Below are 25,124 nucleotides of genomic sequence, written 5' to 3' on the forward strand. Positions count from 1 at the left end.
CCGTGGTGTGGCATTCTGCTGTCCAACCCAGCTCTCCCATCGGCCCACGCGGGGCTGCCCCTCTGGCCCTGGCTCTCGGCTTCCACACAAGCAGCTACTCTTGTACAGGATGGTAAAGTTAGGTGGCAGTCACACCGGAGCAGGGACCAGGATCCAAGTGAAAGTAAGGTTCAGGATAAGTTTGAGTCATGTCTCCAGCTTCCAGAGCCAGGCTGAATCTCTCAGAAGGGGAGCTGATGGGCGGCAGTGGGAGAGTGGAAGAGGTGGGCCCTGGGCGCAGCATGTACCATGGCATCGTTCATCACCTGCCAATGGCAGGGAGCGTGGGCTGTCTTATATTCTGTTTGCCCCTCTCAAGAGGTAAGCTCCCAGCAGGCAGGATAATCTGAAGCCCTCTGGTGCGCCCTGTAGTGCCGCACTGTACTAGACAAACCGTGCATGTCAGTGTTCTCGGGGAGGTGGGAAAAATCATGTACTGAAGAGCAAATCTCTGGAGAACATGAGGTTCCACGTGGGGTGAGATGTGGCTGACTTCACTGCCAAGCAAGTACCAGCCCCTCCTGCTGTCATGGGCGTACTCGGGGACGGTCCTCTGCTCAGCCGGCGCCTGGGTTGCTGCAGGGCCTCAGCAGGCTGCTGACTCCCGGATGTGAGCTGGTTGCGGGCAGATACTGGATCCCCTTCATGTGCTTATCTGTGTCCAGCTCAGTGACTGGAACATGCTGTTTGTTGAATAACTAAAGGAATCTATGAATAAACTGGTGACAATCAAAGCCCCGGAGGTTCAAACATTCTAAGATTCCTGTACCAAAATCTTTCAAAAATTCAAACTGTATCCAGTGACCAACTCATTTTAGCCAATACCCCAATGCAATGAAATTGTAGCACCAAAAAAAATTTTTTTAGAATCTCTCTTCAAACTCCTTATAATGGAATTTGACCTCTCAGACTCAGTCGTGGGCAATCTCGTTTACTTTGCCTATGAGTAGAAGCTGTGAAGTACATAAAAGGGAACTTTTATTTGCCTCTAAAACTCCAGGTAGTCAGCGCAGCCTGTTCTCTCCTTTCGGGGCAGGTTTCTTGTCCTGATGAGTGTACCTGCATGAGTTGGGAGAGGGCAGTGGCAACCTCGTGGTGCCCACCCTGGCCCCATGCTCTTACCCTTCCTTTCTTACCCTTGCAGCCCTCTCATTTTCCCAGCCAGCTGTCTGGCTTCCCAGACCACCTCTTAATGCCCCTTTAAGCAGGAAAGACATTAAAGCATCTGTGCCCCAGGCACAGCCCCCCCACTCACAGTCATTCTTCCTCTCCAGCTGTGCCCTCTGTTGTTGGTGGAAGGGCAGAACCAGAGAGGAGCATGGGCTCATTCCATCTTTTTTTTAACAGCACAATTAAAAGAAATTACTCTTCTCCATAACTTGCAAACCTTGTCACTTCTTAGAGGACATTGGGATTAAAGGAAGAGGGTGACAGTTAATAGCTGGGCTCTGAAAGCAGATTTCCTAGTTTTTATTATTTTAATTGAGGAAAAATTTACATAACATTAACCATTTTTTAAAGCATACAATTCAGTGGTGTTTAGTGTAAGAACAGTGTTGTGCAACCATTACCTCTATCTAGTTTCAAACTATGTCATCACCCCAAAGGAAAACCATATCCCTATGAGGCAGTCTCTCCCTATGACCCCTGGTAACCATCAGTCTGCCTTCTATCTCTATAGATTCCCCTTTTCTGGATATCTTCTATAAATGGAATTGTATAATATGTGCTGTATTGCATCTGGCTTTCTTCACTTCCGTTCTTGAGGTTCATCCGCATTCCATCTAGTATCCATCCATGTATCAGTACTTCATTCCTTTTGACGGCTAAATAATATTCCATTGTGTGGATATACCACATTTTGTTAATCCATCCAAAAAAATTGTTTTTTCAGACTGAGTCTCACTCTGTTGCCCAGGCTGGAGTGCAGTGGAACGATCTCCGCTCATTGCAACCTCCACGTCCAGGATTCAAGCGATTCTCGTGCCTCAGCCTCCCAAGTAGCTGGAATTCCAGGCGCCCTCCACCACACCTGGCTAATTTTTGTATTTTTAGTAGAGTTGGGGTTTCACCATGTTGGCCAGGCTGGTCTCGAACTCCTGACCTCAAGTGATCCACCTGTCTCGGCCTCCCAAAGTGCTGAGATTACAGGTGTGAGCCACCGTGCCCGGCCAATCCATACAGATATTAATGGACATTTTCATCTTTTGGCAGTTGTCAATAATACTGCTATGAACGTTCTTGGACAGGTTTTTGTTTCAACACATGCTGTCAATTCTCTAGGATATATTCCTAGGAGTAGGATTGCTGGATTATGTGGTAATTCTGTGTTTAACTTTTTGAGGAACCACCATACTGTGGCTTGTACATTCCCACCAGATTGCTTAGCTTTGAATCCAGCCCTGCCACTTTCTTATTAGCTCTGTGAGCATCAGTAAGTTACTTATGCTCTTTGTGCCTCAGTTTCCTCATCTGTATAATGGGTCAGTAATGCTGTTTACTCAATGAGGTTGTGATACTTAAAAGAGGTGGTGTACGTGAATGCCTCAGAACAGTACCTGGTATACAAAACTGTTGCATAAATGTTTGCTGTTGCTGCTGCCGCTGTTACTGAGAGACAGTGTAGGTCACGGCAGATGGAAGACTGAAAAGCTTTTGGTCTAAAAGAGACTGCATTGGGTGATGTAAAAGAACCAGCAGAGGTAGAGTCCAGACACTTGGGGTTGGTTGCTGAGGACATCTTTCACTTGAGGAATCAGTTTTCTTACCTGTTCACTGATGAGCTCCAAGAATCTTCAGCTCCATGTGCCTGTGGCTTTCCTGGGGAGACTCTTCAAGAATGAGAGACTGGGGTCCTCCACCCCGACCACTTGCCAGCTCCATTCTCTCAGCTCTCCAACATGACAAAGGAAGACAGGAGTATATCCTGTCATCTGAAAGCTACACACAGAAGTTTCTGGAAAATAAAAGGAAGCCTTCTCTGTCATCATTCATGTTAGGAAAAGGCAAATCTGGTTGCTTTTCACTTGATTCTATTGAATTCAACAGAATCACCGAACAAACATTCTGCTAAATAGTATTTCTCTCATATCTATGTATTATGAGAATTTATCTCATAATCCACGTATTTATGAATCATTTACACCTAACTCATCAAAATGCTCTGTATAAGCTATTTGAATCCCAAGAATCCTTATAGAGACCTTTTTCTGAGTGCATAGAAATAGGAAAACAGATTTTTTCCCATCCATCTTCAATTGGCAATAACTTTTAGAGGTGCCGTATTACCAGCTCTTCTGCTGGGAGGAACCAGAGTGAACCAGTGAAAAAATACAATGTGATAACAGTTGCCACAATGATACCTTCACCTCACACCCAATTAGCACTTTATAATTTACAGAGCCCTGTCAATTTCTAAACAGGCCCTGATTTCTCCATATCTTCTCCAATACTTGTTATTTTCCTTTTGTTTTTAAAATGGGCATCCTAATGGGCCTGAAGTGGTATCTCATGGCGGTTTTGATTTGCATTTCCCTGATGGCTGAAGTTGAACATTTTTTCATGTGCTTGTTGGCCATTTGTTTATCTTTGCAGAAATGTCTATTCAAATCTTTTGTGCTTTTTTTACTGTGTTGTTGGCTATTTTATTGTTGAGTTGTAAGAGTTCTTTGTATGTTCTGGATACAAATCCCTTATCAGGTATATGACTTGCAAATATCTTCTCCCATTCTGTGTGTTCCTTTTTCACCTTCTTGATGCCTTGAATTAAGAAAATGTCTAATTTTTATGAATTCCAAGCTTATCTTTTTTTTTTATTTTTTCACCTGTGCTTTTGGTGTCATCTAAGGAGGTTTTGTCTATGCGGTCATGAAGATTTACTCATCTGTTTTCTTCTAAGGATGATATGGTTTCAGCTCTTGTATTGAGATATATAATATATTTTGAGTTAGTCTGTGTGTGTTGTGTGAGGTAGGGATTCAACTTCATTCTTTTGCATGTAGATATCCCGTTGTCTCAGTACCAGTTGTTGAAAAGACATTCCCCCCTTGAATGGTCTTGGTGCCCTTGTCAAAAAACAAGTAACTGTAAATGGAACAATTGTAGTTTGAATGGAATGGGTCAGCACTTGGTGGCAGCCAGGGTCTTGGCTATGTGGTTTCATAAGCTCCCACTCCTGAAGAGCCTCTGTTTTCCTCTCAGAGCCAGGTTTTATGTCACGCTGCATTTTGGTGTCTGAAAGGCTTAGGTGGGCATGGTACCTGGAGTACTCTTGTTAGGAGCAGAGAGTGAGGAGAAAAGACGACTCTACTTTGTGGGAAGTCCTTGGGGCACTTTGAGCAGCAGTGCCTCCCCCAGGAGTCAGGGTCCCCACCCCAGAGGAATGTCCACAGAGCGGAGCCATTGGCCTGAGCTGGACTGAAAAAGAAGGAGCCAGGTGGGGAGAGGATTTGATTTCTCCCTTGGTCTAAAGCAGGCAGCTGACACTGGGTGAGGGAATGGGGCAGGCCTCCATGTGCTATCGGGAATCCCCAGGAAGTCCCTAAAGAAAACTTCCTCCCCCAGCCCAGCTTGCCTATCGCAGCCCCTCAGTGGTAACTTCCTCCTGTGGCTTGATCCAAATGGGGGCTGCATACTTGGCTGAAATGCACATAACCCTGTGAGGCACAGTGTAGCAGCTTATCCTCCCTGAAAGTGGAAGGACAAAAGCATGACAAAGATGACCAAGCCAGAGCGGGGGAGAGGGGAGGAGACACTGGAAGGGGAGGTGAAGGGGCAGACTAGGGAGACCAGGACCAAGGCAGACTCTCACGCACCAGGCATATTCTGCCCAGCCAAGGGCTCTGGCATTCAGATGAGGGAGAGGGAGAGGAAAGAGGAGAGAACCCAGTGAGAGCAATCCATGAAGCGTCGGGAGGCCCCTGGAAGCAAAGGCTCTGGACTCAGGTGGCATCAATGGGACTACCAGTTTCTCGTGATTATGTGGGAGTGGCCCAGGTGCCAGCTCCACCAGAAGCCCATTTGTTCAAGACCCTGGTACTACTGAAGGCCCAGCCCTGTCTCACCTGCCAGAAAGCACATGGCGTCTCCCTGACTAGGCTAAGGGCTGGTTGACGGCATCATGAAAGGAATCTGCCTGGGAGCCCTCACTTTGTTTCCGTTTCCTCCCCTAAGGCCAAGAAGGGATTAGGTTTCCTCTGTTGTTGTTGTTGTTGTTGTTGTTGTTGTTGTTGTTGCTGCTGCTGCTGCTGCTGCTGCTGCTGCTGCTGCTGCTGCTGATGGGAAAAGAGGAATTTGTGTGGCTCTGAAGTTGACCAGGTCCCCTTATTGTATAGAAGAGAAATGTGAGCATTCAGAGATGGTGAGATGTCAGACACCCAGCCACACAGCCAGTGAGAGGCAGGCTGGGGACAGGGCCAGGCCTGCTAGTTCATGGTCCAGGGGTCTTTCTCATGAGATCAACTGACCAGTGTGTCTTAGCACCTGCCATGCAAATAGAAGGCCCTACTGCTGTCCTCTCCACGTATTCCAGAATTACTCAGCTGCCCCATGCAAGCCAAGTCAACACCTATGTCGTAAAGGAGAGACTAAAGTAATTGTCTACACAGCACATACATGGCATATATGGCCTGTATGCTTCCTGGACTGCCAACAGGGGTGCTGAGAGAGAGTCCCTCAGCCTTGCCTCAAGCCTTGCTGATACTGCGATGTGCCTCACAAACACAGTTACCTTCCATGACATGAAGGAGGCACACTTGGGTTGACCCCTGACCCTGTCTGCTTGTTAGAATCACGTGGGGAACCTGGGACAGGCTTAGAAGCCCAGGTCCCACCTCCCACCTGCTGAATCCAAATCTCCGGAGTGTGGCCTAGGAAATCAAATTTGTCAGCGTCCTTCCCAGGGGACTTTGATACATCCAGTCCAGTGGAAACCAGCAGCCTCCTTTAGTCAAGTTAATGTTTCCCTGACTATCACCTTCTCCCCCTGTAAAAGATGCAGATTATTAGCAGTAAGTGGTACCTGGATCCCAACCTCAGTTCTCCACTGCAGTTGGGGAGATCTGGCCAGGGAAAGCCACACTGCTCCTTCAGGCACAGCCTCGTTCATCCCGCACTCACCTGTGTTCTCTTCTTCTCTATAGGACGCACAAGACCAGCCACTGCTACCGCATCACCTACCGCCACATGGAACGGACTTTGTCCCAGAGAGAGGTCAGGCACATCCACCAGGCCTTGCAGGAGGCTGTAGTCCAGCGGTTGGGCGTGGAGGGCAGGTTCTGATGTCACCACTTCACCCAGGCTGCAGCCCTCTTGGGGTTCCAGGATTTGCTGAAAGAGAAAAAGATATGGTTTGTGAACTGGGGCATCAATCATCTTTTGATAAATGGATCAGTCTTAGGACTTTCTCAAAATAAAAGCTCACTCTTGAAAAGCTGTTGATATAGCATTTGTCTTTTATTTGGGGAAAGAGGGAAGGTCTTTTCCTATTCCTTTTAGAAGTGCTCCGCCCACTGGCGTTGGTGCTCAGTATGGTTAATTGGTCCCTGGGTTCCATTAAGCACCAGGCATGATTTCTTGCCTGACAGGCTCTTCCACCCGTGTAATGAGTGAAGCCACACAGAGGGACATCAGAGATTCCAGATACAATACAGGAAGCTTTTTGAATCAGCTTCCATTCCTTCCTCCCTTCTCTTCTTTTTCAGTTTTGCAAAGGGCAGGCTTCAAAGAGGGCACTAATGAAATGCCAGCGCTCCCCTTGAATGTGAAGGGAGTTGCATCTTTGAGCCAGGGCAGGATATCTATTTGCTTTTCATAAACCCATGGCTTGGAGTCAGGCCTCTGGCCCCAGGACTTGGGCTTAGCTGCCTTTCGCTGCACTGGAGAGGAAGGAAAGGGGCGAGAGCTGCCCGAGTCTTGGAGGCACAGGTCCTCAAACTCCCTTCAAGTTTTCCCAGCAGGCAGCCTCCACTTCCAGAAGGCGACCTTTAAGGAAGAATATGGGGCTTTGATGTCCCCCCCTTTCCATCCCAGGCACTTTGTAGTCTGCCTGCCTCATTCATGACCAGTTTTAATAATCAGCTTCCATCCCTGGCATGATGCTAGAGGCTGATGGAGGGCTGCAAGCGCCGGGATAAATATTTGATGAGGAGTGGCCATTATCAGCTAGCGGCATGGGGGTAGGCAGCTGCTTTCCTAAGGGAAGGAACAGCTTTAATGTCATCTTACCATGTGATTAATTTGGACTCTTCCCTTGGATTTTTAAGGGAATTGAGGAAGCCATACCCCAAGTCCCACAGCCAATCCTGGAACCAAACCGCTGTCTGGGGTTTTAGGGCCTACAGGTACGATTCCCCAAGTGACTGGGTCTGAGTGGGAAGGCACAATGTGACAGTGATTTCCTCTTCCGTGGCATTTGCCAGCAGGCCATTTCTGATTCGGCCTTAGGCTGCACTTCCAGATGTCCCTTCATCCCCGTGACTGATTAGGCGTTTATTAATGTTCTTAAAGAAAGCAAACTAGGTATATAAAATGCAAAACCACGATGCTGCCCTGTGGCCCAGAATCTGAGCGATATTTGTCAAATATAGTCACACGTCACCTATGGACAGCGAAACATTCTGAGAAATGTGTCATAGGTGATTTTGTCATTGTGTAAACACCGTGGAATGTACTCATACAAACCTAAACAGTAGAGCATACTACACCCCTAGGCTACATGGCATCATCGCCTATTGCTAGAGGCTGCAGGCGAGAGGCTCCAGACCTGCACAGTATGTGGTATGGTTTGGATCTGTGTCCCTACCCAAATCTCATGATTACATGTAAGCCCCAGTGTTGGAGAAGGGGCCTGCTGGGAGGTGGTTAGATCATGGAGATCAGCTCCTCGTGAATGGTTTAGCACCATACGCTTGGTGCTGTTCTCATGAGGGTGAGTTCTCATGAGATCAGGTTGCTTAAAAATGCATAGTCTCTCCCTCCCCACAATCCTCTTGGTCCTGCTCCTGCCATGTGAGATGCCTGCTCCCGCTTTGCCTTCCGCCATGAGTAAAGGCTCCCTGAGGCCTCCCCGGAAGCAGAGGCCTCCGTGCTTCCTGTGCAGCCTGCGGAACTGTGAGCCGGTTAAGCCTCTTTTCTCTAGAAATTGCCCAGTCTCATGTATTTCTTTATAGCAATGCAAGAACAGAGTAACACAGCATGTTACTGTGCTGAATACTGTAGGCACTTGTAACAAATGTTATTTGTGTTTCTAAACTGAAAAGTTATAGCAACAAGTACTGTATTATCACTGTCCCCTGCGCCATCTGTTGTTGACTGAAACATTGTTACGTGACGTTATATTTGCGCCAAACCCTATACTAAGGTCCTGGGGTAGGGCTGACATTCCAAAGGGTTCACAGAGGCCTTTCTTGAACACTCCCCTTAACACTCCATGAGGTGTAATCGACTGTTATTTAAATCTTACAAGCGAGGGAACAAAGGACTGAAGAAGTCACAGGAGTTGGCCATGACTTAAGCCGTGACTTCTTCAGGCCTCTGTTGTCTCATCTGTGACTTAAGGTACATACACAGGAGATGGCAGGCCTCACACTCAAGTCCACAGCCTCCACATTAAGAATGTCTGTCTACAGCCTGGGCAATACAGTGAGACCCTGTCTTTACAAAAAATGTTAAAAACCAGCTGGACATGGTGGCATGCCCCTGTAGTCCCAGCTACTTGGGAGGCCAATGTGGGAGGATTGATTGAGCCCAGGAGGTGGAGGCTGCAGTGAGCCATAATTGTGCCACTGCACTCTAGCCTGAGCAACAAAGCAAGACCCTGTCTCAAAAAAAAAAAAAAAAATCTGTGTAAACACTAGTGGGTTGACTGTAGGGTCTGTGCCTCTCCTCTCTCTTGCTCCCTAGACCTTCATTCTGTTTCTACGAGGGCTTGTGCAGAACCCCCTCAGGGTCCACTCTGACCAGCACTTGTGCCAAAAGTGAGCCTTCCCTACCATCAAAGAGCCAAAGGGACATACGGCTCTTGACTTTTTCATGTGACTCCCACAGGAAAATAAATAATGAACGAGGAAGAAGAAAGGTAAATTAATCCATTCGATGGAATCACTTTGCAGTTCAAGAAAGACATGAGTCCCACAGGAAGGACAGCATGGTGGTGACCAATACCAGCGCTATGGCTGTGACCCTCCGGGACGCTCAGTTTCCTCCTTTGTCAAATGAGAATGATAATAGTGCCTGCTGCAGAGGCTGTGGCGAGGGTTGTGTGAGACATCGCGCACTGCTCTTGCCACAGAACCCGGCACCTGATAAGCCGTCAGGAAGGGACACTGCTCTGATCATTATTCAGGGAGAAAATGATGGACGCGTGAACCATCCAAACTGGAACAGATCCCACGGGGCATCCACGTGTTCCCCCGTCTATACGCGAGGACACTGAAGTACAGAGCGACAAAGTGACTTCCCCAAGGGCACAGTGACAGTGAAGTATTGTAGAGCTGGGCCTCAAACTGGGGTTTCCAGGCATTTTTCCAAACACCACATTGCGGCAGAGATCCTGAGGGTGTTTTTAGGTGGAAGGCCACCACGGGGGTCAGGACAGGTCGGGCTGGGGCTGCAGCGCCTTGGGATGTGCTGGAGAGCCCTTCCTAAAGGGCCCTCAGGCTTGACTCTTGCAACTGCATGGTCTTTTGGAGAAGTTTCCCTGCAGCCCTGTTGTCTGGTGCTTCAAGATACAGTGACGTAAGAGGACAACCTTACGTAGAGAGTTTCTCTCCTTGTAAGGATGGTCTAGGAGCCCACATCCTGGAGCTGGGGACCAAGGACCCTTCTAGCACATGTGTTACCCGTCCCTGTGATAGGCCTCTAAAGACGCCAGCAAGACTGGGGCCAGCAGGCACCAGCAATTGGGTTTGTCGTGGGAATGAATTCTGTGACCAGCTGGAGCCTCGGGTGGAGAGAGGGCCTTGCAGGCTCAACAGCCATTTGTGTCTTCTTCCCCTCCCCGGGTTGCTCTGCTCCTGGCTGTGCCCAGGTCCTGAACAAGTCAGCAAAGCTCAACCGGGGCTAGATACTCCCAGCGGTGGCTGGTGGTCAGGCGGCCAAGAAATGGAAAAGGAAGCCCCTCAACACTGGAAGTTCTATTTTTTTCATATATAAGAAACGACAGCTCAGGGGCTGTGCTCAGGAGGAGAGCGGAGCAGGAATGCTCCTCGGAGCCCCGGACCAAGCCCAAGGCCACAGCGGGGGTCTAAACCCAGCTCTGCCACAGATGAGTCATTAACATCCCTGAGCCTGCACTTCAGCCCTAAAATGGAGGCTATAATCTCTGGCCCTAGTGTGAATGGCTCAGCAAGGAGTAGGGAAATCGTGTGTGTAAAACTTGATGCATCTCGTTTTAACCTCACAAAAACTCCACAAAAGGTAGCCACCATGTGTCTACTTGGGAGTTGGGAACATGAGGCCCGAGGACCAGGCCTGAGTCCTCAGTGGGTTTTGGAGATAGAATTTAAGGTCCTTTCTCCTTGAGACTAAAGCCCACAGCCTTCCCTCCATGCCGTGTGTCTGCCAGGCATGCAAGACAGATGGGAACGTTATGAATACGAGCAGTGCATTGCCCTCCACAGCCTTCCCTCCCCCAAGTGAAGCGTGTCTGTCTATTCTGGATGTAAGCCTTAGGAAGGACGTAGCACGCTCTCACATGCAAAACAACGGAGAGAATGTTGAGTTCAACAAGAAAAATCAAGGTGGGCTCTTGAGACTGGTTAAACAAAAGGTTCCATCTGAAAAGGAAATCATTGCATTACACTGTCTAGAGCTACACTTCCCGGCCTGTGCTTCCTGCTGCACCCTTAGCTGTTAGAAGCTCACGTGCAGGACACAGGTGCACCCATGGCTGTGTGGAGAGTACAACTCGCCCTTGCTCTCCCAATCAAGAAAGGACCTCACAATGCACACGTATGAGCTTGACATTAGTATAAAGGAAACTTTGACATCTATTTTTAAACAGCTGCTAATGTAGCAAGAGTGAATCATTTGATGCCATCTATACTTTATTATTAATGAGAAATAACTAGGATGCCAAAGCAGTCCTATAGAGAAAGGAAGGCCTTTTCAACAAATGATGCTGGAGCAATGGGTTATTCATATAAGGAAAGAAAGAAAAATCTCGACACCCTACTTCACACAAAATTAATTCGAGTCAGCACACAGACCTAAATATAAAAGCCAAAAACTTACTACATAGCTTAAAGAAAAAGACATATGGGACCATCTTTTTGACCTTGGATAGGCAAAGATATTTTAGAAAGGACACAGAAAACATTAATAAAGAAAAAGATGATAAACTGAACTTTTTCCATATTTAAAACTTCTGCTTTCTGAAATATGTTATTGAGAAAATGAATAGGCAAACCACAGATTGGGAAAAAATATTTGTAACACATATATTTGACTTATATCCAGAATATACAAAGAATTCCTACAACTTGATAATAATGTTTTTAAAAACCATTTTGAAAAAATGGGCAGACTTGAAAAAATACTTCACAAAAAGATTGTAGATGACCAGTAAGATGAAAAGATGGTCAACATTATTTGTCAGTGGGGAAATGCATTTATGAAGTTACAGAAGAGATAAAAGTAATCTCCAGTGACAAAAAACAGATCAGAGGTCACTTGGGGCTGGAAAGGAATTTACTGTAAAGGGGAACAAGGGAAATTTTCAGGTGATGGGAAATGTTCTCTCTCTCTCTCTCTTTTTTTTTTTTTTTTTTTTTTTTTTTTTTTTTTTTGGCTAGGCTGCCCAGATTCCCAAATAGCAATTCTCTCTCTCTCTCTCTCTCTCTCTCTCTCTCTCTCTCAAACAGGATCTTACTGTGTTGCCCAGGCTGGTCTCAAACTCCTGGCTTCCATCAGTTCTCCCTCAACCTCCCAAAGTGTTGGGATTACAGGCATGAGCTACCACATCTGACCAGAAATGTTCTTGTCTTCATAGGATTGTGGGTTACACAGATGAATGCATTTGTCCAAACTCATCAAACTCTAGACTTTAAGATCTATGCCTTTCGCTGTATGCAAATTATGCCACAATAGAAGAAGAAAATGACTCGCTACATCTCACAACCAAATGAGCAGCGCAGCTCCTAAGTGGAGATGGCAGCTCAGAGCTGAGGGAGCAGATTTCCCAGAAGAGATGGGCAGAGAAGTGGGTCTGAGAGGGCTCTGGGGATTAGGTCAGCCTCGAGCTGATGGAACACCTGGGGCATGGAGCTCTCTCCAGGAGAGTGACAGCTCATGGATGAAGCTGCAGGGTGGAGCTGGAGGTGTCTAGGGTGCAAGCCAGGCCTGCAAAGACAAAGGGAGAGAAACAATGAGGCCATGTGGCCCCAGCTGTCGGTGGTTTCCTCGGAGCATCAGGGGCTGCTGACATTGCCCAGCTGGGCAGCGTCCCGGGAACAGATAGGGTGGACTGAACAGCACAGAGAGGCAAGGGAGAGGGTGAGACCCCAGTGCTGAGGGTGGAGCCTCTGGTTTATCCACGCTACTTCTTCTCAAAGTCCCTTGAGCCAGAGCAGCGGGGTGGGCATGAGTACTTCCTCAGTCCATCTCCCACCCGGTGACCACACAGCAAAGCCAGGCCAACTGCCCACGGCTTCCCTCTCCCACCCATGGGAGTCAGACTCCATGAGCCTCTACCCACTGCTCTCAGGCCACCAGCCCCGCCATCTGCCTCGTTCCACTCAGATGGTGTGAGACCAGCACCCGCCCTTGAACCAGGGCCTGACTGCACCCCACACACCCCTCACCCCCTGGGTAACACATCTAACCTGCCAGCTGGGAGGAACCAAAAGCCCTGCTGAGGGTTAGATGCCTCAGGCATCAGGCATGAACTGTGGCTCTGCCACTGACCAGCTGGGAGAACCTGAGCAGTTCCCAGAGCTCTGGGACTTGGTTTCCCCACTTGGAAAAGGAGGGTACTAATCATACTCATGGGATTGTAGTGAGGCTAAAATGAGCTAAGGCAGGGGAGCTCTTAGTTTCTAACAGTACAATGTTACAAGTGAATTAGCATTTTTCTTTTTTATTGTGCTTTATGTTCCAGGGTACATGTGCACAACGTGCAGGTTTGTTACGTATGTATACATGTACCGTGTTGGTGTGCTGCACCCATTAACTCGTCATTTACATTAGGTATATCTCCTAATGCTATCCCTCCCCCTCCCCCCACCCCACCACAGGCCCCGGTGTGTGATGTTCGCCATCCTGTGCCCAAGTGTTCTCATTGTTCAATTCCCACCTATGAGTGAGAACATGCATGTTTGGTTTTCTGTCCTTGTGATAGTTTGCTCAGAATGATGGTTTCCAGCTTCATCCATGTCACCTCAAAGGACATGAACTCATCCTTTTTTATGGCTGCATAGTATTCCATGGTGTATATGTGCCACATTTTCTTAATCCAGTCTATCATTGATGGACATTTCGGTTGGTTCCAAGTCTTTGCTATTGTGAATAGTGCCACAATAACATATGTGTGCATGTGTCTTTATAGCAGCATGATTTATAATCCTTTGGGTATATACCCAGTAATGGGATGGCTGGGTCATATGGTACATCTAGTTCTAGATCCTTGAGGAATCGCCACACTGTCTACCACAATGGTTGAACTAGTTTACAGTCCCACCAACAGTGTAAAAGCATTTCTATTTCTCCACATCCTCTCCAGCACCCGTTGTTTCCTGACTTTTTAATGATCGCCATTCTAACTGGTGTGAGATGGTATCTCATTGTGGTTTTGATTTGCATTTCTCTGATGACCAGTGATGATGAGCCTTTTTTCAAGTGTCTGTTGGCTACATAAATGTCTCCTTTTGAGAAGTGTCTGTTCATATCCTTTGCCCACTTTTTGATCGGGTTGTTTGATTTTTTTCTTGTAAATTTGTTTAAGTTCTTTGTAGGTTCTGGATATTAGCCCTTTGTCAGATGAGTAGATTGCAAAAATTTTCTCCCATTCTGTAGGTTGCCTGTTCACTCTGATGGTAGTTTCTTTTGCTGTGCAGAAGCTCCTTAGTTTAAGTAGATCCCATTTGTCTTGGCTTTTGTTGCCGTTGCTTTTGGTGTTTCAGTCATGAAGTCTTTGCCCATGCCTGTGTCCTGAATGGTATTGCCTAAGTTTTCTTCTAGGGTTTTTATGGTTTTAGGTTGAACATTTAAGTCTTTAATCCATAAGTATCCCGGAATTAGACCATGGTGATGGTTGCCCAACTCTGTGAATCTACTAAATGCCACTGAATCACACATTTTAGAAAAGGGAGAATTTTATGGTAGGGGAATTATGCGTAATAAAAAGTTGTTTTAAAAAGTTAAGCATACATTTACCATATGACCCAGAAAAATCCCATTTCTAAAGTATTTCCCAAGAGAAATAAAAGCGTGGGAGTTGATTGAATTGGGACAAAGGTGGAAGCAGGCGGAAGTGATGGACCTCCCCTGAGGTCTCCCTGGCAACTCAGCCTGTGTCTTTGCTAGGGATTTGGCTATAGATAATTCAGATGGCAGCTCCCAGCCTGGGGCTTGGAGCAGATTTGACTATGCACTTGTAATAGGGATACCATTTTCTGTTGCCTGTTAAACTGCAGTATTCTGCTTGCTTCCTTCCTTCTAGCACTTGACCCTTGCAGTCCTCCACTCTCCTCTGGGGCAGGAGGGGCCTGACTCCTTGGGAAGTTTTCATGGGCTAGCTCCTTGCTATTTAAGTGTGGTTCACTGACCAGCAGCCTGAGCATCACTTGGGCGCTTGTTAGAAATGCAGAGTCTTGGGCCCCTCCCCAGACCAGCTGAGTCTGAATCTGCCTTTAACAAGGCCCCAGGCAACCCATGCGCTCAGGGGAGCTGGAGCACTGTGCTCTTTTCAGAGCATGCAAGGCTGAGCTGCTCACCATTGAGGCTTAACCAGTAGACCACACAAGGAAGGAGGAAGGAAATTTCACCCTCAGATCCTCGAGAGCTCCGGATATGGGTTGAACTGTGTGTCTTCCAAAAGACAAAGGTTGAAGTCCTGACCCTGAGCACCTCAGAGTGTGACTCTGTTTGGAGGTAGGGTCTTTGCAGATGTCATTAGCGAAGGTGAGGTCATACTGGAGTAGGCTGGGCCCTGATCCAATGTGACTGGTGTCCTCATTAGAAGACAATCACATGAAGACAGAGACACGTGGAGAACGCCATGTGACAATGGAGGCAGAGATCGGAGTGGAGCATCTATAAGCCAAGGAACGTAAATATTGCCAGCAAGCTCTCAGAAGCTGGAAGAAATAAGGAAGACTCCTACAGGTTTCAGAGGGAAACGTGGTCCTGCTGACACCTGGATTTCAGACCTCGGGCCTCCAGAACTGTGAGACCAGACATTGCTATGGTTTGAAGCCACGTAGCTCGAGGTGCTTTGTTATGGCAGCTATAGGAATCTAATACAGTGCCCGAGACAGGCGGACTGTGCCCCTCTCCAGATGACTCCCCCCGTGCCTGCCTGTGACAGTGGCCACAGCTAGTAAACTGGGGGCTCATGGTGTCTTTAGGCTGAAGGGGGCCTTCACGTTTAGTGTCCCCAGGAGATGCTCAGCCTTCATGTGACCCAGATGCCCCGACATGTTCTGGCAGCCGCTGGAGAGGCAGCTGAGCTGAGAGCCTGTGAGCTGGCCCCTATAATCCATGGCCGAGACTCAGAGGGGTGGCCCAGCCTGCCGGCTCCCAGTTCAGGCCAATTCAGCTGAGGAGGGCCTGTCCATGCGCAGAGGGTCCAGACCACATGCTCTGCCAGCCCATGACCTTGGCACTGGAGGGCACAAGAGACAGAAGGGCAGTGACAGCTGGGACGAGAGGAAGAGCAGATCTCAAATGCTCCCAGGCACTGGACCCTCGCAGGCAAGAATGTCTTCTGGATTCCCTAAGAATTTGCTACTCAGTGGGGAGGAGGAGGAGCACGGAAGTGGCCACCGTTGGCTGCTGTGCCCAGCAGGTCCACATTCCCTGCTCTGATGAGGCAGCTACATGTGAGAGGATTTCATGGTGCCCCTTAAGCCAGTCACAGGTCATCGGGACCCAGGCAAAGGAAATCCTGATGATCCCAAAGGAAGCCTGGATACGAGTAACATCTTCAATGCCTTCCTCTCCCATTTCCCCACCCTGCAAAGCACTGGCATTGGGCAGTGCAAGGGAACTTTCTCCTTCCCTCTCTCCCTTCCTTCCTCCTATCCTTCCTCTGACTCCTTTCCTCCCCGGCTCCCTCCCCTATGCACCTGTCTCCTGCCCAGCCCACCTGGAGAAGGCTGCTCTGGGATTAATTCAGACCTAGATGATGGGAGTGAAGCAGCACCCCCGTCAGAGGGAAGCACTTTGGGCCCAGCCACCTGTTTCCCCCGTTTGATGAGGGAAACAATGCCTGGCAAAGCACCGCTCCCTGGCCAGGGCAGCAGGCCAACCTGCTGTCGCTGTGCCTTAATCACCCCCACGCCCAGGTGGCACCGTCTGCAGGGCCTTTTAATAGCACAGGGACAACGAGCTCACAGAGCTTCTCTGTCCCCTACAGACAGGCACCACAGAACCCTGGGAGAGAGAAAGTTAAACAAGCCCAGCCTCCCTGCCTCACACCTCGGGGCTGACTGGCTCTGACGTGGTTTGGCTGTGCTGTTCCAGCCTGGGACAGAGCACCCCGCTGCCTGGCCTTTTCCGTGCCTGCATCCCCAGCAGGCTCTAACTGGGATTTGCTGGGGACTCACTCCAGGCCAGAAGAGGGCCTGTGAGCTCTGGTAGTTCATGCTGTATGTGGGCAACAGACCTGAGAAACACTGTTTCATAGGGTTGCCTCAAGCACATTTCAGGATGAAAACAGGAAGTCTAGCAAAGTAGTGAAGAGTTAGGACTTTGGAGTCGGGCAGTTCAAGTTCAAATACAGTGTCCTTGAGCACCCACTAAGCTCCCTGAGCCACATCTGCAGGCTGGGACACTGGGCTGATGTAAGAGTTAAATGGCACAGTGTGTGCAAAAGCTGCTAGCATCAGGCCCGAGAAGTCGACAGTGAAAGGAAGATGGAAGGGGTTTGAGGTCTGGGAAGTGTCTGGAAAACGTTGCATCGCAGAAGGCCTGTGGTGGTAGGATATGCGTATTGGTTTTGGTCCAGGTTCCTGCCTCCCAATGCCCACATTCCTTGTTAGAATGCTGGGGTGCTTTAGGACTCAGGAAACAGAATCTCTCTTTCTGACCTTCTCCTGTTTTCTCTCACTTGCCCATGGTGGGATGCTAATCTGTTTGTGGATCAAAAAGCCCTCATTCCACAGAAGGTCCTGCCCCATACCCTAGAGGAAGGAATGCCGCTTACAGAGGCCAAGAAAAGTCTGAGCAGGTCGGCCTTGCTGGGTTTAAATCACACGCTTTCTGTCCAGTCACATTTCCACGTGGTTGTCAAGCATGCCCGTGCATCGGAGCCTCCATAAAAACCCACGAGGACGGGGTCCGGGAGCTTCCGGATACCTGAACCCATGGAGGCTCCTGGAGGGTGGCGCGCCCAGGGAGGGCACCGAAGCTCCGGGCACCACATCCTGTGCATCTCTTTATCTGTATCCTTTGCGACATTCTTTAAAATAAACTGGTAAACGTGTTTCCCTGAGTTCTGTGAGTCGCTCCAGCAAGTTAATCAAACACAAAGTGGGAGTTGTAGGAACCCCAACTTGAAGCCAATGGGTGGGAGGCTCTGGAGGCCTGGCCCCACGACTGGTGTCTGAGGGCTGAGGGCCACTCTTCCAGACTGAGCCCTCCCGCTGTGGGATCTGACGCTATCTCTGGGTAGATATTAAATAAACCCATCAAGCAGTAAATCTCAGGTCTGATGCCCACGCAGGGCGTGAACTGCAAGAGTTCACAGACCATTGTCTTTGACTGATGAATGCCTGTTTGTGGGTTCATCAGTCAAGACATTGGTATTCACGACATGCAAGGCTGCCCTCCAGAGCTGGCACTTCACGGAGCTGTTTACTCACTGCTGGGTACCGTTCCTCTGAACGTTCTGAGGCTCTTTACAAACGTTCATTTATTTATGTCCGTAGCTCACGGTTAAGTAGGCGGTAAATGTTCTTTCAGGTGATGAGTGTATTCAGCACCCAGAGAGGTGGAGGGGCGGGTTCAAAATCACACAGAAGCCCACTGGGGCTGACTGTATTTGTCATCAGGACCAGTATGTATCGCCAGGAGTTAAAATGTCACTTTGTCACTCTTTCAAACTAAATGTCAAGAAAGCAATTAGGGATGACCCAAAGGCTTGGAGGCCGGGAACAGCCTGGCCATCCGGGAGGCCGCAGATGGCTCCCTGTGGCTGGTGCAGGCTTTAGGAAGGATGGTGAGAGGTGTGCTGGGAGGGCAGGTGTCACGGCTGCTTCATGACTTACCTTACTTGCTTACCTTATACGAAGTAAGTTGTGATGTGACCACACCACTGTTAGCAAAGACAAAACAAAGATATCAGGGTTCTGTGATGCTGGACAGGGAAGTAGGTGGTGAATGCTCAGAGGCCCAGCCTGAGGTTCAGAGCCCGGCTGGGGACCCTGTGGGAGACAGCCTGGGGACAGAGAGGTGTTGATCCAGAGGACAGACCTCCGGAGACAGAAAGGGCCTGGCAATGGCCTGGTGGGATGTGGGTGAGGGAAGAGGTGAGGGGTGAAGGAAAGTGACCATCTGCAAGCCAGAGGATACAGCAGGAGAAGGGGTCTGGAGAGAGAGACTGGGGTGTGTGCAGGACCTCCCATCTCTGGTCACTGCTGTGTCCTGCGGGCAGCTCAGCTTCTGGCTTCCCTGGGAATCCGCCCCACAGCCACCTAGAAAAAACGAATTATCCCCCCTCTTCATCGCTGCCTCACTTCATAGGTGGGTTAGAATCACAGGACACCACAGCTGGAAGGAAGCTTAGCAGCAGTAAGTCAGCCCCTCTGTGGCAGAGAAGGGGACACCCACAGTCACTTGCACAAGGTCTGAGCTGTCGTTGGCAGAATCAAGACTCTCAGGCCCAGAGCCCCAGGAGACAGCCAAGGACGTGTTCTCAACGCTTTGATGACTTTCTTGTCACCAAGACACTCATGTCTGATTTCTCTCCCCGTGGACCCCATGTTTTAAAAGATTTTCATTCACCAAACAACTTCATTTATTAAGTAATAATTTATTCATTTTCCAATTTTTAAAATTAATCAAAGATATACATAACTGCCAGCTAGAGAGCCAGAGTCTGATCAGCAGGCAGTAACTCTTATTACCACCGTGGGTTGATTTAATTTCTGCCAAAAGCAAAGAAACTTGACATTTTAGGTAGCTTGAACAGCTTCATCGTGCGAAAGTGGGAGGTTTTCCATTACACTTAGTGAAATATTCAAAATAGCTCCCAGACCCTGGTCAATAATTCATGGCACCCTTGGCCTCCAGGGACCCCCGTTGGGAACCACCGCACCATATTATTTATGCAGGAGGTAAGACGCAAAGGGAATCTCACTGTCCTAGAGTCTCAGCAGCAAACTGTTAAGGGATTTGTAGCCTGGATCCAGTCAGGAGCCTTGGACAAACCACTCAGTCTTTCCCTGAGCCTCAGGTTTCCCATCAGTAAGGTGGGAATAAGGTATCAGTCAGGGTTCCTAGTTGCAAACAACAGAAACAAACTCTGATTGTATTAAGGAGAAAATAATGTATTAAAAGGATACTGGGGAAAATAGCTTGGCAGTTCCTTCGCAAGTTAAACATAGAATCACTACATGACCCAGCAATTCCATTCCTAGGTCTATACCCGAAAGAATGGAAAATAGGTCTCCAAACAAAAACTAGTACATGAATATTCATAGCAGCTCTATTCACAATCACCAAAAGCTGGACACAACCCACTGTCCATCAACAAATGAATGGGTAAACAAAATGTAATATATCCATGCAATGGGATATTGTTTGACTGTAGAAAGGACTGAAGCTCTGACACATGCTACAACATGCATGGGGCTTGAAAACACTCAAGGAAAGAAGTCAGACCACGTAATTCCATTCATATCAAACATCCAGAAAAAGCAAATCCATGGAGACGGAATGCACTAGTGGTTGCAAGGGACCGAGTGGGGAAGGGAGGAAGGAAAGCGGCTGCTTCGTGGATACGGGGTTTCCATTTGGGTGATGAAGTCCTGAACTAGATACTAGTGATGCCTGCACAACACTGAGAAAGTATTTAATGTCACTGGATTGTACACATGATGTCTGGCAAGTCGCAGAGCGGCTAGCTGTGTGGGAACCACGCCCGTGACCGCTCCTCAGGGACGCTGCTTCTGCAGCCACTGAGGGTCCCAGTTGCTGGGTGCTGCACCTGCACTGCTGACCCAGGGTCTCCATGGCCTGCAGCTGTGCTAGCTGCCCGAGAGAGGGCCTTGGGGATCCCTGGGACTCTGGGCAAACACATCTGATTGGCTGCCTCACATCCCACCTTACACTGCAAGGAAGGCTGAGGAAGCAAGTCCCTGGCATTTTGTCTTCTGCTGTGGGAGTCAGTCCCTGCCTCCTGCTGAGACACAGGAGGAGGGATTCTCCCAAACACAGGAAGGTGGCAGAGAGGCGCTTCAGGACCACCAGCATGTGCAGAGCCAATGCCTGCTTCCAAGACAGAAGAGAACCTGTCTGAGGAGTGTGGTGCGTGGGGGATGTGCAGGAAATGCTAAGACGGGCAGATCGCGAAGTCAACATTGCTCTCTAAAGCGTTCTTCATGGTTGGCAACTTTCTCTCCCCTCTTCAGCCTCCGCTGAACGCCCCGCACCACTGCCACCGCAGAAAAACTCATTATTCAGAGACAATTACTCTCTCACCTTTCCTATCTCGATGTTTCTAAACGTTCAACAAGATGATAATCGCAGCTGGTCCTTTGTCTAGCGGACACTAATCCTTGCCTCTGGGCTCTGTGATGTGTTTTGCAGTTTAGCACAAGGACCTTGCTGCTGTCCACTTAGAAACCCAATAATGGTGAGATGGTGCTCAGGAGCGGGCTGGCGCTGTGGGGACCTGGTCTGCCCTCTGCATTAGGTGACAAAGCCCCTGTCTGCCGTTTGGCCACCATCCCCACGGTACCATTCACGGCCCCTCCCAGCTGGGTGTGAGGGTGGAGCACTTTGGAAGCTCTTACCTCTAATCTCCTATACAGACAATTCCAGAAGTAAATAGAAGCAAAACAGGATGCCAGTTAGATATTCTTTTGTTTTTTTTAAGGGTAAATTTTGATATAATTTTAAAATTTCAGAGAAGTTGCAAATATAGTACAAAGAGCTCCCATATACTATTTACCCAGGTTCAACAATTGTTTAACATTTTATGCTGTTTGCTTTTTCACTCCTCTCTCTTCGTCCTCCTCCCTTCTCTCTCCCTCTCCCCCGCCCCCACAGACTGTGCCGTTTTACCTCTAAATGCTCCAGTGTGTATTTTCCAGAAACAAAGACCATCTTGGACATGACCACAGTGTAATTACCAAAATCCGGAGACTTAACACCGATACAATATTATTACCTGAATCCTCAGCCCATAATCAAAGCTCATCAATTGCCCAGTAATGCCCACTGTAGCTTTTTGGAGATTTTCAAGATGTCGATTTCTAGTTTAATTTCACTGTAGTCAGAGAACATGCTCCCCAAAATGTCAACCTTTTGAGATTTACTACATCGTATTTTCTGGTTCCTCCCTTGTCTCCTCAGCATTCCAGCTGGCTCCTTCTGAAAGTTTCCCTGGACTCTCTCCCACTCAGGCAGCTGACAGGTCAGTTGAAGACCTGGGGGAATTTATACACAGGTTTTAAGAGCTCCCCCCTTGCTCCTTTCTTTTTTTAGGCCTTTTCATTTTTATTACTCAAAAAAGTTTCATTTTTTATTTAGCTTTCTGACTCTGCGCTTGTGCCTTCAACACTTTCACAAGAATGTTCTGCTCCTCGATACGGAAGGCACGCTTGGTCCTGTCACGATCACATCTAGCACACATGGAGCCACCACAGGCCCTGCTGACATGTTTCTTCGCTTTGGACCATCTCATAAGAACTTTAGGTCTTACCGCACGAACCCCTCGAAGTCTGCCTGGGTACATGCCACATGCAGATGTTGGTGCTTTCCCAACCTTCTTGGTATAAAGGTAAACAATTCCATTACCAGGGGTTCAGGGCAGCCTAGTTTTGTTAAAGGCTGTATTTTAGGAAAGCCTACGACAGTATGTCAAACGCCGGACCGTTCTAAGTGCCTGCAGACAACAACATATCCGGAAGCGCTCACTTGCTCCTTTTGACCTGCTCCTTTCCCTCCTCGTTTTCCAGCCTTTTAGGAATCCCTTCTCTTCTGCTGAGCCCTCAAGGCAGTGAGAGAGGCTCTACTTTCTACATCAGCCCCAGTGGAAAGCCAGGCAAATCCTCATCCCTTACAGATGGACACTCTTCCCGTTTCTGCCTGTTCTTATCCACTTTCCAATAGTTCTTTAAGAAACTTTAAATAGTTTCTTAACTATTTGAAGAACTATTTAACTGGAGAACTATTTGCCTTCAGATAGTTATTTAAGAAAACATTTTTTTGGTCCAGAGTTGATACATCAACACGCACACACACACACACACACGTGCACAGACACATATAATTAGGAATGCATCTTGTGTCTCATTCCATAATATGTTGCTATCACTCAAAATAGTACAAACGCGACCCTAATATGACAACTTTTAATTTTGGTTGGATTCACCAGATTCAATTGTTTATTTATCTGATTTTATTATTTCATGATCTCTCCGTAACATTTCATGAAAAGGTCTTTTGGGGACTTAATGTAAGTGACAACAGAATTCAGTGTGATGAAACCAAACATATATGAAATGCACCAGAAGCCATATGCTGAAACCTATGAATATGTCAACCAGCGATTCACTGGCGCATAAATGTGCAAATGAGGAAACGTTGTTCAAACACTTCAGCTTGTATTTTACAAAACAGTGTTTAAATATTTGACATAGTTTAGTAATATTTTAGAAAAATGGCCTACCTAGTCTGGATGATGTATGCATTTGCTGGGGTTCCTGTAAGGAAGCTACACACACTGGGGGAATGAACAGCAGAAGGTTATTGCTGCGTCGTCCCGGAGCCTGGAAGTCCAGGACCAAAGTGTCAGGTTTGGATTCTCCTGCAGCCTCTCTCCTTGGCTTGCAGACTTCCCTCTCTACATGTCTGTATCCTAACTGCCTCTTTTTAAAATGTTTATTTTAAGTTCCTGGGTACAAATGCAGGTTTGCCACATAGGTAAACTGGTATCATGGGGGTTTGTCGTACAGATTATTTCATCACCCAGGTATATTAAGCCTAGTGCCCATTCGTTATGTTTCCTGATCCTCTCCCTCCTCCTACCCTCCACTCTCTGGTAGGCCCCAGTGTGCATTATTCCCCTCTATGTATCCATGTGTTCTCATCATTTAGCTCCCACTTACAAGTGAGAACATGTGATATTTGGTTTTCTGTTCCTGTGTTAGTTCGCTTAGAATAATGGCCTCCAGCTCCATCCATGTTCCTGCAAAGGACATGATCTTGTTCTTTTTATGGCTGCATAGTATTCCATGGTGTATTTGCACCACATTTTCTTTATCCAGTCTACCATTAATGAGCATTTAGGTTGATTCCATGTCTTTGCTATTGTGAATAGTGCTGCAATGAATATACACGTGCACACAAACGATTTTAGATTAGGACAGATCCTCACGGCCTCATTTTCACTTAACCACCCCCGTAAAGACTTCAGAAGATCAGGACTGCAGCAGTGAATTTTGGGGGACACAAACCAACCCATCACAGATGGCCAGCCTCTCCCCCTGCCTGTCTTTGGTATATTAACTCACATTTTACCTAAGAGTGGAGTGGACTCTATCTTAGGAAGAGTGGAAGCTGTGCCCTGGAGAGCCAAACTCTGACCAAAAAACCCATTTGGAGGTGCTGGCGATTCTAGGGGTGCGCCTCACACCCTGTGTCCTGGTGACTCCTTTGCCCCGGGAGTCAAAGGTGCAGGATGAAGTCTTGCGTGCTTCCATGGACTATCTCTTGGGACCGGCTCATTCTTAATCTGACCAGCATCTGCTTTACATTTTTTTCCTACTTAAAAATATTCCTACTTAAAAAATATTATTACTGTCAGGTGCAGTGGCTCACGCCTGTAATCCCAGCACTTTGGGAGGCTGAGGTGGGCAGATCACTTGAGGTCAGGTGTTTGAGACCAGCCTGGCCAACACAGAGAAACCCCATCTCTACTAGAACTACAAAAATTAGCTGGATGTGGTGGCAGGTGCCTGCAATCCCGGCTACTCAAGTTGCAGTAAACCAAGATCATGCCATTGCACTCCAGCCTGGGCGACAGAGGAAGGCTCTGTGTCAAAACAAAACAAACAAACAAAAAGTTAGTAATCATGGACATGGTAACCAATCAAATGCCACAAAAGAACTTATAATGAAAAGACCCCATATTCCATCATTAAAAAATTACATAGTGGGGTGTATTTAATGTGGCATTCATTTGAATGAACTCTCTTTTTTCCCAGCTTTATTGAAGTGTAATTGACAAAAAATGTTTACATTTATGACAAGCAACATGATGTTTTGATATACATATCCATTGTGAAATAATTACCACAATCAAGCCAATTAACACATCTACCATCTCACATGCCTGTCATGTTTTGTGGGAGGAACAGTTCAGATCTACTCTCTTAGCATTTTTTTTTTTTTTGAGACGTTGTCTCACTCTGTCGCCCAGGCTGGAGTGTAGTGGCGCGATCTCGGCTCACTGCAAGCTCCACCTCCCGGGTTCAAGTGATTCTCCTGCCTCAGCCTCCCGAGTAGCTGGGACTACAGGCGTCCGCCACCACGCCTGGCTAATTTTTTTGTGTTTTTAGTAGAGACAGGGTTTCACCGTGTTCGCCAGGATGGTCTCGATCTCTTGACCTCGTGATCCACCTGCCTCCACCTCCCAAAGTGCTGGGATTACAGGCGTGAGCCACTGCACCTGGCCTCTCTTAGCAATTTTTAAGAACACA

The 25,124-nt window shown here is 47.9% G+C and overlaps 1 protein-coding gene and 1 pseudogene across 5 annotated transcripts in view; one reads left to right on the forward strand and one right to left on the reverse strand.

The window, feature by feature from the left end:
- The window catches only part of FARS2 (phenylalanyl-tRNA synthetase 2, mitochondrial), a 515,781-nt gene extending 509,309 nt beyond the window's left edge, over nucleotides 1–6,472 (forward strand). For all 5 annotated transcript variants that reach the window (XM_050789678.1, XM_050789675.1, XM_050789673.1 and 2 more), the window contains one exon: nucleotides 6,180–6,472. In XM_050789678.1, coding sequence (XP_050645635.1) covers nucleotides 6,180–6,318 — 139 coding nt within the window. In that variant the 3' untranslated portion in view covers nucleotides 6,319–6,472. The remainder of the gene's footprint in view (nucleotides 1–6,179) is intronic.
- A 15,471-nt stretch (nucleotides 6,473–21,943) lies between these two features.
- On the reverse strand, nucleotides 21,944–24,125 carry LOC126952277 (60S ribosomal protein L34-like; annotated as a pseudogene).
- Between the last annotated feature and the right edge of the window lie 999 nt (nucleotides 24,126–25,124).

The sequence above is a fragment of the Macaca thibetana genome, chromosome 4, assembly GCF_024542745.1.
Source record: "Macaca thibetana thibetana isolate TM-01 chromosome 4, ASM2454274v1, whole genome shotgun sequence".
Taxonomy (NCBI): domain Eukaryota; kingdom Metazoa; phylum Chordata; class Mammalia; order Primates; family Cercopithecidae; genus Macaca; species Macaca thibetana.